The following is a 16,643-nucleotide window of genomic DNA, read 5'->3' as shown; positions in this document are numbered from 1 at the left end:
ACCATTTGACTGAGCTGGCAGTTTTAAATATAGCCTTGTCTTCCTGGTTTACAAAAGTTGTAGTGCAGGGTTAGTCAAAGCCTAGGTCTCTGATTGCCCAAGCACCTGAAATATGATGTTGTAACTTACAGCTTGGAAATATTTTTTCCCAATAACGTATAATGACATTATTGATTGTGTGCAATATACACGCTCTCTGTGAGCTGAATGGAACTGTGTGTATGAGCTTTTAGGATATTTGTCCAGTGGGAAATTTCTGCAACCCATGCCTATCATGTTTATAAAGCATGCATAGAAATCCATTGCTCACTAGCCCCTGTTTTCACATAAAGGTAAAGGTAAAGGGACCTCTGACCATTAGGTCCAGTCGTGGATGACTCTGGGGTTGCGATGCTCATCTCGCTTTACTGGCCAAGGGAGTTGGCGTACAGCTTCCGGGTCATGTGGCCAGCATGACCAAGCTGTTTCTGGCAAAGCAGAGCAGCGCACGGAAACGCTGTTTACCTTCCTGCTGGAGCGGTACCTATTTATCTAGTTGCACTTCACGCTTTCGAACTGCTAGGTTGGCAGGAGCAGGGACCAAGCAACGAGAGCTCACCCCGTTGCAGGGATTCAAACCGCTGACCTTCTGATCAGCAAGCCCTAGGCTCTGTGGTTTAACCCACAGCGCCACCCACGTCCTTTTGTTTTCTCATAGCTGCCAATAGTAACGACAACAGAGCCACCACCTTCTCCTCCTCCTCGTGTGCTTCCTTCACATAACAGTCTGCATTCTAGGAAATCATATTATCTGAAAAAATTAGGGTAGTACTGGCGTGGGCCTTCTGCCTTTTATCCGTTCTTTAAACTTTTGTTCAGGAAACAAAGAATTCAATGTGTTCAGTCCAGTCCACCCTGTATACAGTGCCCATATGGAATAATGTTCATAAGGTATAGCAGAGCACTGTGTATTCGTCTCCAAGTGGTCATTCAGCATGCTAGGCTGATACAGGAAAGGGAGGTCTGTGTGTGCCCTTAAATCCCCATCCAGCTGTCCCTCTTCAGCTTGGTCAAGAAACCAGCTTTCATGTTATTTGTTTGGCAGCTGAATGAGGAGATGGGAGATCACACAGGCTGACTGTTCCATGTAACAGCATGGTATAATGTCTGTATACATGCTTACACTGCAGAGGTGTGGCAAACTAGGTTTCTGCATAATTGCTGCTGCTGGACTTGATTAAGTGTATGGTTTGGTACAGTTTTCTGTTTTGTTTTGTTTAAACATATTTTTTATTAAAGATTTATTGGTTTACAAAAGTATGTTACATTTTCTACATATCAGTTTCATTTGTTGAAACGTTAGTGTTACATTTGGAAGAAAAGGGGGAAAGAGGGGGGCATGGTGAGTGGGGTCGGGGTCGGGTGACAATGCTTCTGTTCTGTTCAATGTATGTGTGGGGTTTTGTGTCTGTGTCATCTGTGCAGGTTCTCTTTACTATTTGCTTGTGTTCCTTTGGTGGTGAGAGAGGTTGGGGTTGGCCTAGGGTGTGGCTGTTTGTTTGTGATTGGCTGTGGTGAACTTCCTTTTCATGTGTGAGTGGGGTGTGTGTGTGTTTTTGTATCAGGTTAGCCATATTGATTCGTATGCTGCTGGCAGATTCTTGGCGTTGTTGTGTTGGGCTGTGTATGTGATATAGGGGAACCATACCGGGGTGAAGGCATCTTTTTCTGTTTGTTGCCGTGTCAGTTTCAGTTTATTGGTTAGTTTTTAAAATAAGGCTGTTTCCCATACTGTTTGATACCATTGATCCATGCTTACTCCTGACAGATCTCTCCAGTGTCTGGCTATGATGTTTCTGGCTGCTGAGAGTAGGTGGGTTATGAGCTCTTTATGATGTGACTAGGCATTATTATCTTGGCAGATGTTTAGTAGGGCCAGTTCTGGGGTGACTTCTAATAATTGCTTAGTTATTTTGCATATTTCTTGTATGATTGTTGTCCAGAATAGTTGGATTTTTGGGCATTCCCAACACATGTAGAGGTATGTGCCTGTGGATGTACATCCTCTCCAGCATTTTGGTGAATTTCCTTGGGCATATTAGCGCTAGTCTTGGTGTTAGGTACTATCTGTAAATGAGTTTCTATGGTTTGTTACAGTTTTCAGTTTTGTACTTAAACATTGCTAATTCTAATGTCACAAACAAGCCAATTCTGATATGATTTGTATTCAGTTTTTTCTTCAATATACTATATCTTAGTTTATTCCACAAGTCATGATAAGTATGTAATGTCTACTGCTTTTTTAGCATAATTTTTGCTGACAGCAATTATTTGATGAGAAGCTTTTTGCTTTTTGTCAGAGTGTAAATGTAAATTGTGAAACCCTGTCTCCAAAAAACCCCAATTTTATCTTAGATTTCTAAATTTATTATGGGATAAACTTTTCTGGCCTGAAGTCCACTTCATCAGATACATGAAGTGTAATCCTCAGATGCGTGAAGTATAATCCCCAGTTGGCAGGTATATATATACAGATGACTGGAAAGGAAAAAATGTTGAAGTTGAATGGCAATGAAATACAAAAAGTACAAATATCACACTGTACTTTTTGCATTCCTTTGTCAGTTAGCTCCAACTATATCTGCCAACTGAGCATTATACTTTGTGTATCTATTGAATACATTTCATGTATCTTATGGACTTAAGCCCACAAAAGTTTACACCATAATAAATGTGTTACTTTAAAGTCTCATAGTCTTATTTTGCTGCAACAAACTAACAAAGCTATCACTTAGTAAATTACTTCCCCCTTCAGTTTGTGTTTAAACTTTTAGAGACTCAAATGTCTTTGTCAAAAACATTCACTAATGTCTCTTTATCCATTTTGTGCCAGCACACCGCTCACTTCGTACCCACAAGACTCACAAGTCCCTTTCACAGGAGCTTTTCACATTTGTGCTATATGTGCAGAGAAGTAACAGTAGTATTATGTTGGCTGGCCCTACCTTTGACATTCTGATGATGGACATGATGTTTGCACATCTGCAACGGGGTGCTTATGCATATGCAGCTTTATGCAGATACCCCATCTCCATGGTGGACATTGGAGATGGGACCTATAGGCACAATCTCATTCTTCCTCCAAATGTATAGTCTGCACAAGAACGCTATATTTGAGAAGGGCTTTAGTCACAAATCTGAGAAAGTAATGCTCTCATGTTTTAAATGGGATACATTGTTATTTCATTAAGGGGTTATCCCTATTGTGGTATGGTTAAACAAACCTTTTATTCTCTTTCCAGGAACTTACAAGCAGCCATTGGAGCCTACTATGATTTTGAGAGTCCAAACATCAATGTGCCCTCCATGTCATTTGTTGAAGATGTGACCATAGGAGAAGGAGAATCCATCCCTCCTGACACTCAGTTTACAAAAACATGGAGGATACAAAACACAGGTAAAACAACTCTTCTTGGCTTCTGTCTTGCTACTGGTTGATGATTCCCCTCTTAATTATAATATAATATAATATAATATAATATAATATAATATAATATAATATAATATAATATAATATTACTGTTTTCTGTAAGGTTATTCATCAGAATTTTTAAAAGCAAATATGCAAGAATGTTTTAATGTTTTTTCCTTAACAATATTTTTCATAGCAGACAGTAACAAGGTAAAAATTGTTCTGTAGGAGTTGAAAATGTTTCTTTGATTTGCATGTGAATACCAGTGTCTGCAAATCAGCTTGCCATGACAAGTATCCTTTTCCTCTAGCAAACATAATGATCCTCTGCCCTCAAGCTTTGTGTGCAGATCATCTTTGCCACTGTGCTGCATTACAGAGTTTTTCCAAGTACTTTAGTAAACATGGTGCAGTGGAGCTCTGTGTTAGATTGAGTGGGGACTGTCTTTAATCTTATGCTGTTCCTTTGGAGATGCTTGAAGCCCCACTGTTTTACTGAATCAGAAATACAGGGTAGTGGTGACCACAATTTTTTGTTGGCTAACAAGGCCAGCCAAATTTATGGATTCCTGTTCCTCGGAGCCCTATTCAGACATTCAGCCAAATGTGTGAGAGGCTTGACTGTTAAATACAGTCATTGACAATCCAAGTCTGGTAGTTCTAACATATGTGGCTGAACAATGGGTTTCCCCAGGTCTTTATTTTTATGCACCAAATGCTGGAAATGTGCTATTTTTGATGCATGTCTTAAATGCTATGTATCCAGAGAGATATGGATGTCTCATACACCCCAGGTAGTGTGGTTGCTGACCTTGAGCCAGCCATCATGGAGAGTGAAGTCAAATGGGCCTTAGAAAGCACTGCTAATATTAAGGCCAGTGGAAGTGATTATATTCCAGCTGAACTATTTAAAATTTTAAAAGATGGTGCTGTTAAGGTGCTACACTCAATATGCCAGCAAGTTTGGAAAACTCAGCAGTGGTCAGAGGATTGGAGATCAGTCTACATCCCAATCCCAAAGAAGGGCAGTGCCAAAGAATGCTCCAACTACCGCACAATTGCACTCATTTCACACGCTAGGAAGGTTATGCTTAAAATTCTACAAGGCAGGCTTAAGGCAGTATGTGGACTGAGAACTCCCAGAAGTGCAAGCTGGATTTTGAAGGGGCAGAGGAACCAGAGACCAAATCGCAGACATGTTCTGGATTACGGAGAAAGCTAGAGAGTTCCAGAAAGACATCTACTTCTGCTTCATTGACTATGCAAAAGCCTTTGACTGTGCCGACCACAGCAAACTATGGCAAGTTCTTAAAGAAATGGGAGTACCTGATCACCTCATCTGTCTCCTGAGAAATCTCTGTGTGGGACAAGAAGCTACAGGTAGAACTGGATATGGAACAACTGATTGGTTCCAAATTGGGAAAGGAGTACGACAAGGCTGTATATTGTCTCCCTGCTTATTTAACTTATATGCAGAATTCATCATGCGAAAGGCTGGGCTGGATGAATTCCAAACTGGAATTAAGATTGCCGGAAGAAATATCAACAACCTCAGATATGCAGATGACACAACTTTGATAGCAGAAAGTGAGGAGGAATTAAAGAACCTTTTAATGAGGGTGAAAGAGAGCGCAAAATATGATCTGAAGCTCAACATCAAAAAAACGAAGATCATGGCCACAGGGCCCATCACCTCCTGGCAAATAGAAGGGGAAGAAATGGAGGCAGTGAGAGATTTTACTTTCTTGGGCTCCATGATCACTGCAGATGGTGACAGCAGTCACAAAATTAAAAGACGCCTGCAAGAAGATCAAACCTATCAATTCTTAAGGAAATTAGCCCTGAATGTTCACTGGAAGGACAGATCCTGAAGCTGAGGCTCCAATACTTTGGCCATGTCATGAGAAGAGAAGACTCCCTGGAAAAGACCCTGATGTTGGGAAAGACTGAGGGCACAAGGAGAAGGGGACGACAGAGGACGAGATGGTTGGACAGTGTTCTCGAAGCATGAGTTTGACTGCGGGAGGCAGTGGAAGACAGGAGTGCCTGGCGTGCTCTGGTCCATGGGGTCATGAAGAGTCGGACACGACTAAACGACTAAACAACAACATCCAGAGCTGGAAAGTAATAAAACTTCCGCAGAATTTTAGCACTTCAGTGTGTTAAGCTTCCTGACACATTCGTACTTCGGTGTGAATTACTTGTAAAATTTTAAGTGATGTAAATATTTTATTAAATGTCCAAGTCAACAGCACAACAGATTTTGGCTGCTGTTCTAGAGTTCAGATGAACCCTGGAAGTTGATATAGTTGACACTTTCTTTAGCTGCAATTAGAAACAGATTGGTGAAACTGTTGGGCAAAGGCATAGGCTATCTTGTTTGGTTCAATAATCATTTTTTAAGGATTGGAAAGGAAGAATAAAAAGAAGTGTGGGATATGCTTGATTTTATTTCCCTTGTCTGTTTGGAAAGCAGTTTATGGTGGGGGAGGTAAACACTGAAAGCAATGGCAAGGGGACTCTTAAAATATTTTAGTTGCAATAGCCATTGTGAAATAACCTTATCTCAAGAGTTTAAATAATAATACTATGATGAAACTTTGAGAAGGGATGAAATGAGGTGAGATGAACAACCCTTGGCACTAATCTACTGGGATATAATTATGAGAGGGAAATGAGATCTGATGCAAGGAAATAGTTCTGCGAACAAATATTGCAATGACAGGATATAATCTGTATTGTTGACCTATGTGTCAGTGCTTTGATTATACACACAACTTTTGTTCAAAATAATTCCAGTAGAAAAAGTCTTGTCATTATATTTTCACACAAAATGCAGTTTTAACTTTATGGTGTCTGTTATGGGGATTAGATTTGGCATAGTACGAAAAAAATATCAAACTATTCACATATTTCACAGATTCCCAGAGCAACAAAATGTTCCAAAATTAACATTCAGAATAAATGGACAAAGACATTAATGGCTCTTTTTTTAGCAACTCATCTGATAATTTTCCTTCTCTTAAAAAACCCAAAACAACACAACCCAAATCAGATTCTCATGAAGTATTTTATGCGTGTTAGTGTCTGATTTACCAGAAAAAATGAGTGTTGAAATGTTTCCCCTTTTGACATTGGGATCGGAGATTTGGATAGGGGAAACAAAATAATAAACTCATATCTTAAATCAGTTGATGTTTATTTTTGGGCACTGTATACGGAGTTGAGGCCTTAAAGGGTAAGGGTCATTTCTGATTTCTGTGTGGACTAAACATTATTCTTTTTCTGAAATATTTGTTCTTTTTCCAAATGTCTTCCCACTTGTTAATCTTGCTTAGTGGCAACCCAGTTTATTCAGTTTTGATGCTTAGGTCTCTGCAGAAGGTATCATTGTTTTGCATTTGTTTCAATGTATGAATTAATTCAGGATGTCAAAGGACTGAAATGGTTCAAGATTATGTCTTCTTGCCAGGTGAAGCAATGAATCTTAATGGCACTTGAATAACGCTCGATTTAAATGAGTTATTTCTGGTTATGAATGAATTCATTCAAGAGTTTACTTGAAGATTTTTGTTGCCTTAAATAGCAAACTGTTGGATACTTCATCCAGTTGATGAACAGAAATTCATAATATCGAAAAAAATTCTGACAAGTTTTTTCTCTCCCCCCCCCCCATAAAATACTAGTTATGTGCCTGGTTTGTATAATAACATTCTCCTCTAAAAAGCAGTAGATGGGGGAAATATCTATGCTTTTCTACAGTGCTTTTACTTTTTTTTTGTTACCCTCCTGGAGATCAGTATGCCAATACAGAATTGCTTTCTATCTTCTTTACCCACATCCTTCCATTAACATCCAATTTAAAGCCATTTGCACACTAAAATGCCCTCTGGTGTTAAAGAAAATCAAAATAGATTTTTAAATGGTGAATTTTTTTGTTACTTTGTTGCTCTGAGAATACAGTGGTACCTCGGGTTAAGAACTTGATTCGTTCTGGAGGTCCATTCTTAACCTGAGGTACCACTTTATCTAATGGGGCCTCCTGCTGCGCCGCCGCTGCGCAATCACTGTTCTCATCCTGAAGCAAAGTTCTTAATCTGAGGTACTTTTTCTGGGTTAGCAGAGTCTGTAACCTGAAGCATCTGTAACCTGAGGTACCACTGTATATTAGTATACAGACATAATTTAAACTATACCGTGCTACTTACTGATTAAAGTAGCATCAAATACATTGTAGTTCATGAAGCACATTGTATACACATGTTACTCAAATATATTTTAATACTAATGATAATGATAATAATAATTTTTATATTTATACCCCGCCCATCTGGCTGGGTTTCCCCAGCCACTCAGAAGAGAGCACTAAAAACAATAAAACTTCAGACATTAAAAACTTCCCTAAACAGAGCTGCCTTCAGATGTCTTTTCTAGGATCTAAACTTAACACACATTGTTGATGCATTGTACTGTTTTGTTCCATAATTACTTAGAGCTGGGAATTATCCTTAATGGAGTTAAACTCAGAGCACATCAACAAATTTTGAAAATATATTTTTTATTCAGTAAACTAGTGGAATTAAGAACTTGGGCTTTCAGTCATCTAGTTGTTTCTATGTAATACACAAAGTCTATCCAGTCTATTTTGTACCATCAGTGTGGTGAAATGGCTGAAATTTAAATAGTCTACCATGCCATTATTATATTAGTTGTTAGGATCTCTTCCTTAACTTTTTCAAAGTCATTCTCAAGATAAGCTGAAGCATTTGTTTTCAGTTCCACTGTGATGGGTCAGGTGCAGCGTTTGAAATTAGCGAGGTGCCAGGCTCGTTTTGGTGTGGTGCAGGTCCAGTTCTGACCACGTGGAGGTCTCTGGATGCCAGGTTGGCAACTGGGGAAAGCAAAATGTCACCTAGAGAAGAATCAGAAATATTTTAGTTGAAGCTTGAATTTGTTTGATTCTGCATTGTTTTGTTTTATGTTTAAATGTGTTATGAACCACGTTGAGATTTGTTCTTTAAAATACAATGCAGTATAGAAATGAAATGAACAGCAGCAAGCATCACTGGGGGGGGGGAATGGCACCTAGACATTCCCTTGTGGCAACCATAGCCCAGGTTTAAGGTGCCATTTAGCAATTGGATTATTTATCTGAATTTCTAACACTGAGTGGGATAAATGCCACTTTTTCAGCTTGTAATTGCTACTTTATTGCTACATTCCTTTCTTTAGTTGTTGTCCTTTAAATTTGAGTCTTGAGCAATCTGTTACAAGTTGCAGAAAACAATGGTAAAAGGAAAACGAGACAACATAGTCTTAAAGTTAAAACTGAGAATTAATACATTATTTTAGAGCTGTATGTCTCTGTATGTAAGTTCAATTCATGCGAATATGCTACAGGTTCCCTTCCTTCCCACTTGTATGTTCCCAGTATTTCCTTGTCTGGTGTCCTCCAATCATACTTTGCTACAGTATCTGAAATGTCAGATTATTGTTAGTGCTAACCAGAGTGAGCATTAGTAAAGGTAAAGGTACCCCTGCCCGTACGGGCCAGTCTTGACAGACTCTAGGGTTGTGCGCTCATCTCACTCTAGAGGCCGGGAGCCAGCGCTGTCCGCAGACACTTCTGGGTCACGTGGCCAGCGTTAGTGCCAACCAAAATTGCCCCCAAACTAGTCTTTGGGAATTCATTTCAAGCCATGCTTTCAAAACATGTTATTGTTCATGCTAATCACAAAATTAAGTTCAGGGTATTTTCCTGGTTTTCCAAATCACTTTGTGCAGTGTCAGAAAGTGATGTTTGAGCCCTAGTGCTTACTATTTGGAATCAGTATTTTTTAATGTTGGACTACTAATCTTAAAACTGAGTCTTTGAGAACAACAACAAAAGCTTCGTTCAATGGTTAATGGAAACAGTCATACACCACATAGACTTGCATGCTCTTAAATTATAGCTGTTGGAATGCTGATTTAAATTCTTCAGAGAGCCTTGGGTTTGTGTGACAATTCATGTTAGAATTTGAGCAGAATTTTCTTTCTGCTCCTGAAAGTAAGGGTGAATTTAGACACATGTATTTCACAACAAAGCAGCTTTTTCTGAATTCATGAATATGTAATTCATGTCCCTACCATATATTAACGTGTATGTACCAGTAGTTAATGTGCATAACAGAAACATGCCTTTGAATGGCTGCACAGAAGGAACTTTCATCTGTTGCATTGGTGACATGTCGTGTTCATGGATATGTGTATCAGTTCATGATAGGGATTATGTGCACACACACAACAAAGAGTTGCTTTGACATAAGTATGCATCCGAGTCAGTCATTACACTTAGCAATGAAGATGTGCAATACAACTTCCTTTTACTAAGTGTTTACAGATGTTTACGCTTGCTTGATAGGACGACACACATTTTAATGATAAATGTGCTATCTGTTAATATGCTATCTGTTAATGACCATGTTGAGTCATTTAAGTAGCTTCTCCATTGACAAATGCTTTAATGTAATCTTCACTGAATCTCAGGGACAGAAGCATGGCCTCCAGGTGTTTGTCTTAAGTATGTCGGTGGAGACCAGTTTGGCCATGTGAACATGGTGATGGTCCGATCATTGGAGCCCCAGGAGATTGCAGATGTCAGCGTACAGATGTGCAGCCCTAGTACTGCAGGAATGTATCAAGGACAGTGGCGAATGTGCACTGCCACAGGACTTTATTATGGAGGTAAGTGCCACCTTCTCATAAGACTCTTACTTGCGACGTTTGAGCAGCCTTCTGTGTTGCTGGGACTGTTGTGAGAATAATATCTGCTAACTATTGCAACTCTACTTGTTAAGAGAATTCCAGAACCGAGTTCAAACAAGTGTTCCTTTCCATATAACATTTCGGACCCCACAAAAACCCCTCACGTTGTAGCTGTCCTTCAGGAAACAGACAAATGAATGTAAATGTTTCCTTTAAAGGTGGCAATGGCCACTGGGCCTTTTGAAGTACTATCTGCCGTATGATCCTTCCCGCCTTTTGGCAGGTTGAGACAAGGATCACTGTCAGTGTGCTGCTGAAGATTGCTTCCCTTAAAGAGGCCACTGCAGCCCCTTTTAGGGGGGCAATGCACAACATGAATGTTTTATTTTTATTTTTCAAAACTCAGATCCTACCAACCTACTGAGGAACTCAATATCATTAACAAACTATTTCAAAATATAGAATAACTCCTAAGTTATGGGAAACTTTGCACATCTTAAAAAGTTACCTTTCATGGCAAAGCAGCAACAACCGCAAACAAACCCTAAACACAACAAAAATTCCATGTAATTCCAATACTTTTTTTATAATCCAGGACACAAACCATTTCAAGTGTTTGAAAAGTGGCATGTTACAACTTCAGGTATTAATTGTTAGGTTGATTCACTTGTCTGTTTTACTGCGTAACTAACATAGGAGAGATGGAACGAAATATATTGGAATAACACTGAACAGAAGCACTTTAAACTGCAACATTAGTTGTAGATTCCACTTGTGAGATTTGATTGCCAATTTTTCTGTTCGTTTTTATCTCCTGTTGATGATTGGCATGTTTAACAACTTTCACCCCCAAATGATGGTATTTCTTTCAAGTGAAAGATGTGACTTCCACTGAATTTTCTTTTTTGGAGTCTTTTTGTATAATTATTTTCATGCTTGGGAATGACTAGAATAAATACCAAGATTAACAGAAGGTGGCAGTATTTCACTATCTTCAAACTTTCAGAATGCCGAATACTAAAACATTCAGGCTGGCTTTGAGCAAACAATGAGCCCTGTTGTAATACCTCCCATGTATCTGAAATGTGGTCCATATTGATATTACAAGGATTTGGCATTTTCGTTTCTTATGTTTGATTATAAGCATCATGTTGTTTGAGAGGTATTGAAATTAAGTAAAATTGCAAATTGTATTTTGTGCTGACCCAGGTTTCTCTTTCACAGACATCATCTGGGTGATCCTCAGTGTGGAAGTTGGAGGACTTTTAGGAGTAACGCAGCAACTGTCATCATTTGAAACTGAGTTCAACACACAACCACATCGCAAGGTAGAAGGAAACTTTAACCCGTTCGCCTCTCCGCAGAAGAACAGGCAACCAGATGAAAACAACCTAAAAGACCCTGGGGGTTCTGAGCTAGACACAATCAGCAAAAACACGTGGGGGCCTGCTCCTGACCAAATTGAACAAGATCAGACTGAACTGTCACAAAACTCTGTAAATCTCTCCCCCAGCAGTCACTCGAACAACTTATCAGTAGTGACATACAGTAAGGTAGGTGGCCTGGGGGTACAGGAGAACGGGGAGGTCATGAGTCCATGACCTGTATTGTAATGGTCCTTCCTTGCAAATTGCATGACTCCCCCTTGTGCCTCTGTACACTCCGCTTAAAAGGGCCTGCATTTGGCTGTTCATCTTACAAGTCCTTTCACTGCATTAAAAGCAAGCTTAAACAAGACTATTTTCAAATGCTAAAACTATTTTAACATTCTGTTAAAATAATATTCTTCAAATGCTGCTTGCCGGATTTGAGAAGGCAACAATTTACAAAGCTGCTTTTTTAAAGTGCACTTAAAATTGGAAGTATATTAGGTGGTAAGTGCTAAAAATGTAATCAACCAGATTTGGAAGCTAAAATGTATGGATAAGAGAATATTGATCAGAATGTGTTCCAGGTCTGTGCAGAGTGTGGGGTAGCCAGGTATACTTGCCCCAAGCCTTGGAGGGCTACGTTGGCAGGGGGGCGGGGCTTTTTTGTTTGAGTTTATAACTTTATTCTAAAAAGACTCCCACCCTGGGCCTCAGACAAGCTCTGCATAGACCCGATGTGTTCACTTTTCATTTCCCTTTTTGTTTCTGCTTTACTTCAAATCATTGCTTAAAATGATTAGATTCTCTTGTTGCATTTTGTTCTGATTTCATTGAAAACATTTTGCTGCCTTTTGCATATAAATATACAGAAACTTGTGGAATCATAGTTGACATAATCCAGTGTGGTGTAGATGGTGTTTGTTTTTCCATTTTCCACATGGACAGGTCCATTCAACATGTTATTCAGGGCACTGAGGCAATTGCCAGTTGGTGTAAGGTTTAAAATAGGATGAATAAAATGTATTGAGCAGCTAAGGTAGAAGGAAGACAGTTGAAGCAGTTAGTGTACTGGTAGTGTATGACTAAAGCTACTCTCAAATGGATTGGATAAGGGTGAATTCAAGTTATGACGAAGAGAGAACATTTCTTGATGCAAGTGATGATTGCATCTTGGAGCAGTTAGTCATAGAATCAACAAGAGGAGAGCCAGCAATTTAATCCTAAACCATGCCCAGGTTTCTATGGAAGATATAAGTATTGTTGAAATACGTAGGCTGTGGTCACACTTTCTTTCATACTCAGTGAAAAGTTGCTCCCAAGCTCCAGTACAGTCACATTTACTTTCACAAGGTAGAATTGCTCAGTTGGTTAAAAGGAAGTTAAGCGGTGGAAGGATCACATCTTTTTACCAGGGTGCAACACCCCACCTCCCCCCAAAGTCCACATTCCTTTTGAGATAATCTGTCAGGAGTAGCGTGTCACTAGTGGCAAGGATCAGAGCATTGCACTCACTCACATACCATCCATCCATTCAGACTCCATTCACCCATTCAGTCTTTCTCACAGTTGCATGTGCTACCTGCATTTATCAACAATCACACCAGCCCCACAGTTGTTCTTTATTCTGTCACTATGGTGCACTTCCTGTAGGAGTAGGAGACACCTGAAACATTTACTAATAGGACATTGAAGACTCAGCTTACTCACAAACCAAACTCAAGCAAAATGGCAAATGGGGTAAGCCTCTAGAGGCCAGCAGACAGATAGGTGACTGGGGAAAATGAGGGGCATGGAAAGCTATCACTGGCTTACACTATATCCAATATCAGAAGCACATCCTCTGGATATCAGTTCCTTATGTTGAATACAGTGATTGGAAACATGGTATCAAGTTTATTCAGTACAGAAAAATGAAGTTTTTGGTATTTTGTATTCCTTAGAGGCAAAAAGTAGCAACAAAATTGCTTGACAATAAATTCTGCTTTGCACTGCAGGAGTTTGTTATTGAATGCTAACATTTTGAAGAGTGAGTTGGCAAAAATCCCTTCCGGCCTATCCTCTTTTAAATGATATATCCACTGAATAAAGCACCCTTGTTTGAACTCAAAGGCACCCTATCATTTCATGCAGAGGGACTAGATAAGCATTTGTTTCTGTGACCTCTCTTACTCTGTAGTGCTTAATATTTTTTCTGTCAAAGCTTAGTGACTGGTCTGGGACCAGCAAATAAAGCATTATTGAAGATAACCAGATTTCGATTTTATCAGTAATCTGAATGGGAGACTACTTGAAGCCTTGTGTGTGAGAGAAATACTTCATTAAAACCCACATTTTCACCAAAAAAACTCCACAATCAAATCAATTCCATAAAATTTATGTATGCTTAAGTATAAGATGAAAGTTAAATTTGTACAAATATTTACCATATACGGGAAATTTTCTGAATCTGATCAATATTGCATGTAACATCTCCTTTACATAGTAAATATTTGTCACATTCACTCTTTCTCCCAATAAGCCCAAAATGGAATGGCTTAAGTTTATATAATCTTTTTTAAGCTACCATTTTTATGCCTGCAGCTGCGAAATTGCTCAGCAAGAACTTATGGGTAATAAAGCATGTTTTTAAAGAAAGAGAGCATGATATATAGAAACTAAAATCTAGCCCTTGAGCAGCAATTATATTTGCTCTGTGTATTCATTTCAATCTTTATTCTAAAATTTTATTTCTGAAGAATACCTGCTAGAATCAACTGGCTGAATTCACTGGGTAGTCCCCACTCATACTGTGTGCTTAAGTATACAGGTTCCTACATTGATAGGTGTCTGTATGCAGCTTAAGGAGACAACTTTAAAATGTGATTTTTCTCTGCCTACCCCCTAACATTCTGAAGTGGTACAGCACAAAGAGGGAAGTATGTGCTTTTTCTGAACATGTAGATCGGCTCCTTGTTTAAATAGAAGAACAGATGAATAGTGGGAAAGAGCTTTGAGCTACTGCATTATATTTGTGCAGCATGCTTTGAAGGGGGAAAAAACCCTGTTTGTATTGAGTTTACATAAGTGATTCAAAAGAGCTTTGGGTAGTTTGGAGAAGCACTGACCAGGAACGGGCCAGGAAGTGATGAGAAATAGAGGACGATTGAGTAGTTCTATCTGAGGTTGCCATCAGTGTAAACTGGAAGACTTCTGTTTTGATTTGCAGCCATGCATCAAAAGCTGATGCCTTAAAAAATAAATAAACTGTACTTCTATTTATTCAAATTACACCACAAACTAAATAAAAATAAAGCCAATGATGTTCAACTCCAATCTTTTCTATATTAGAGTGATACCTAAACTTGGAGAGAAACTTAAGTTATGTTGGAATTACGTTTCCCAGTTAACATCATTACCAACAGTAATGTTGAGTTAAGAGCCGGTTCTTACCCAAAAGTTTAATTGGGTAGGGTTATCATTTTTTACTAATTGGGAGGCACATCAGGAAGTCAGTAAGAAAACTACTGGGATAATTATTTTTATGGAGAAACTTTTGCACTACTAGAGTAAGCATTCCACAGTAGAAGAAGAAGCAGTATTTTCCAGATTACTGATTACTTCAGAACTTGTTACCATCAAAGCACAGACCACCTAAAGTGAGGGTCACCAGCGTGGTCCATATCGGTGCCCTGGTGCTCACAAAGTCCTTCATTGGCATTGCTGGGCAGGGTCCCCAGACTCTGAGCTTTTATTTAAAAAAAGAAAAAGAAAAAAGGGTAAATCTCTAGTCCTCCTAGAAAGAAAGTTGTGAAGCAAATGTGCAGGTACCATTCTAAGCAATTTACATATATGAAATGAGCTCCCATCTGTCATTGTTTTTAGCCAAAGGGCAAAGTCAGAGCTGTGGTTGATAGGTAAGCTATTTGGACACCAAGCATTAGGAATCCCTTGAGTCCTAAAGAGTTGCTCTTTTCTCCTCCTTCTTTAGTTCACTTTTCCAGCTTCTGTCTTATTTTCCAGTCCTTGAAATCTCCATAGCTTGCCTTTTGTTTACCCCTCTAATTTATGCCATGTCCCCCATGGCAGCCATGTTGTGATTAGCAGCCACAGGACTCTCTCAAAATCAAAATGTGCCCACTGGTCTAAAAAAGTTGGCAATCCCTTACCTAAAGGATGTATCCTATAGCAAATGAAGCTGCTTATAGCTACAAGAGTCAAGCGTGTAACTGGCTATCCTCTTGTTATTGTCTCTGCTATTAATATTTCCTGGGTATATCTAAGAGAGATCTTATTTGCAGAATGCAATGCAACACAACTGATTTCCAGATAATAAGACTGTGCAATAAAGGTAAAGGAACCCCTGACCATTAAGCCCAGTCACGGACGACTCTGGGGTTGCAGCGCTCATCTCACTTTACTCGCCGAGGGAGCCAGCATTTGTCCGCAGACAGCTCTCAGGTCATGTAGCCAGTATGACTAAGATGCTTCTGGCGAACCACAGCAGCGCACGGAAACGCCGTTTACTTTCCCGCTAGAGCGATACCTATTTATCTACTTGCACTTTGATGTGCTGGCGAACTGCTAGGTTGGCAGGAGCAGGGACCGAGCAACAGGAGCTCACCCCGTTACAGCAAGCCTGATTGGCAAGCCTGTGGTTTAGACCACAGCACCACCCGCAGATAATAAGACTGTGCAATAGTGACTGACAAATAATGTGTATGTATATTGCATATAAGAGAAAAGAACATGGTAGTAGAGCAGATGCTTTGTGTGCAAAAGGTCCCAAGTTCAATCCCTGGCATCTCCAGCTTGGGCTGGGAAGGACTCCCTGCCTGAAACCCTGGAGGACCACTGCCAGTCAGTGTTGCCAATACTGGGGCTAGGTGGATCAATGGTCTGACTAGATATAAGGCAGCTTCTTATGTTCCTATATTTGTGGAAAGTTTATAAGGCCAACTAAAATATATCAGTCTTGGATTTCACTTTCCCACCATCCCTGGTGACCTCTTAAGAAAAAAATGCAGTAGCTTCATATTAGTAGGGGTTCTGGTAAAAAATATCCATAAATTGCTATTGGGTGCTTGGTCTTTCAGAGC

General features: G+C 39.5%; 1 protein-coding gene across 2 annotated transcripts in view; it reads left to right on the top strand.

Moving 5' to 3' along the window:
• Positions 1–16,643, top strand: part of ILRUN (inflammation and lipid regulator with UBA-like and NBR1-like domains) — a 40,540-nt gene that overhangs the window by 18,721 nt on the left and 5,176 nt on the right. Inside the window, exons 2-4 of one of the 2 annotated variants that reach the window (XM_082226882.1) lie at positions 3,282–3,436; positions 9,980–10,177; positions 11,423–11,751. In XM_082226882.1, coding sequence (XP_082083008.1) covers positions 3,282–3,436; positions 9,980–10,177; positions 11,423–11,751 — 682 coding nt within the window. Of the gene's footprint in view, positions 1–3,281; positions 3,437–9,979; positions 10,178–11,422; positions 13,816–16,643 lie in introns of those variants that run through there. The other variant, XM_082226881.1, reaches the window with a different exon arrangement.

This window comes from Podarcis vaucheri (genome assembly GCF_965113315.1).
Source record: "Podarcis vaucheri genome assembly, chromosome: 6".
NCBI lineage: Eukaryota > Metazoa > Chordata > Lepidosauria > Squamata > Lacertidae > Podarcis > Podarcis vaucheri.
Note: the sequence above shows the minus strand (reverse complement) of the source record. Positions and strands in the feature narration are given on the sequence as shown.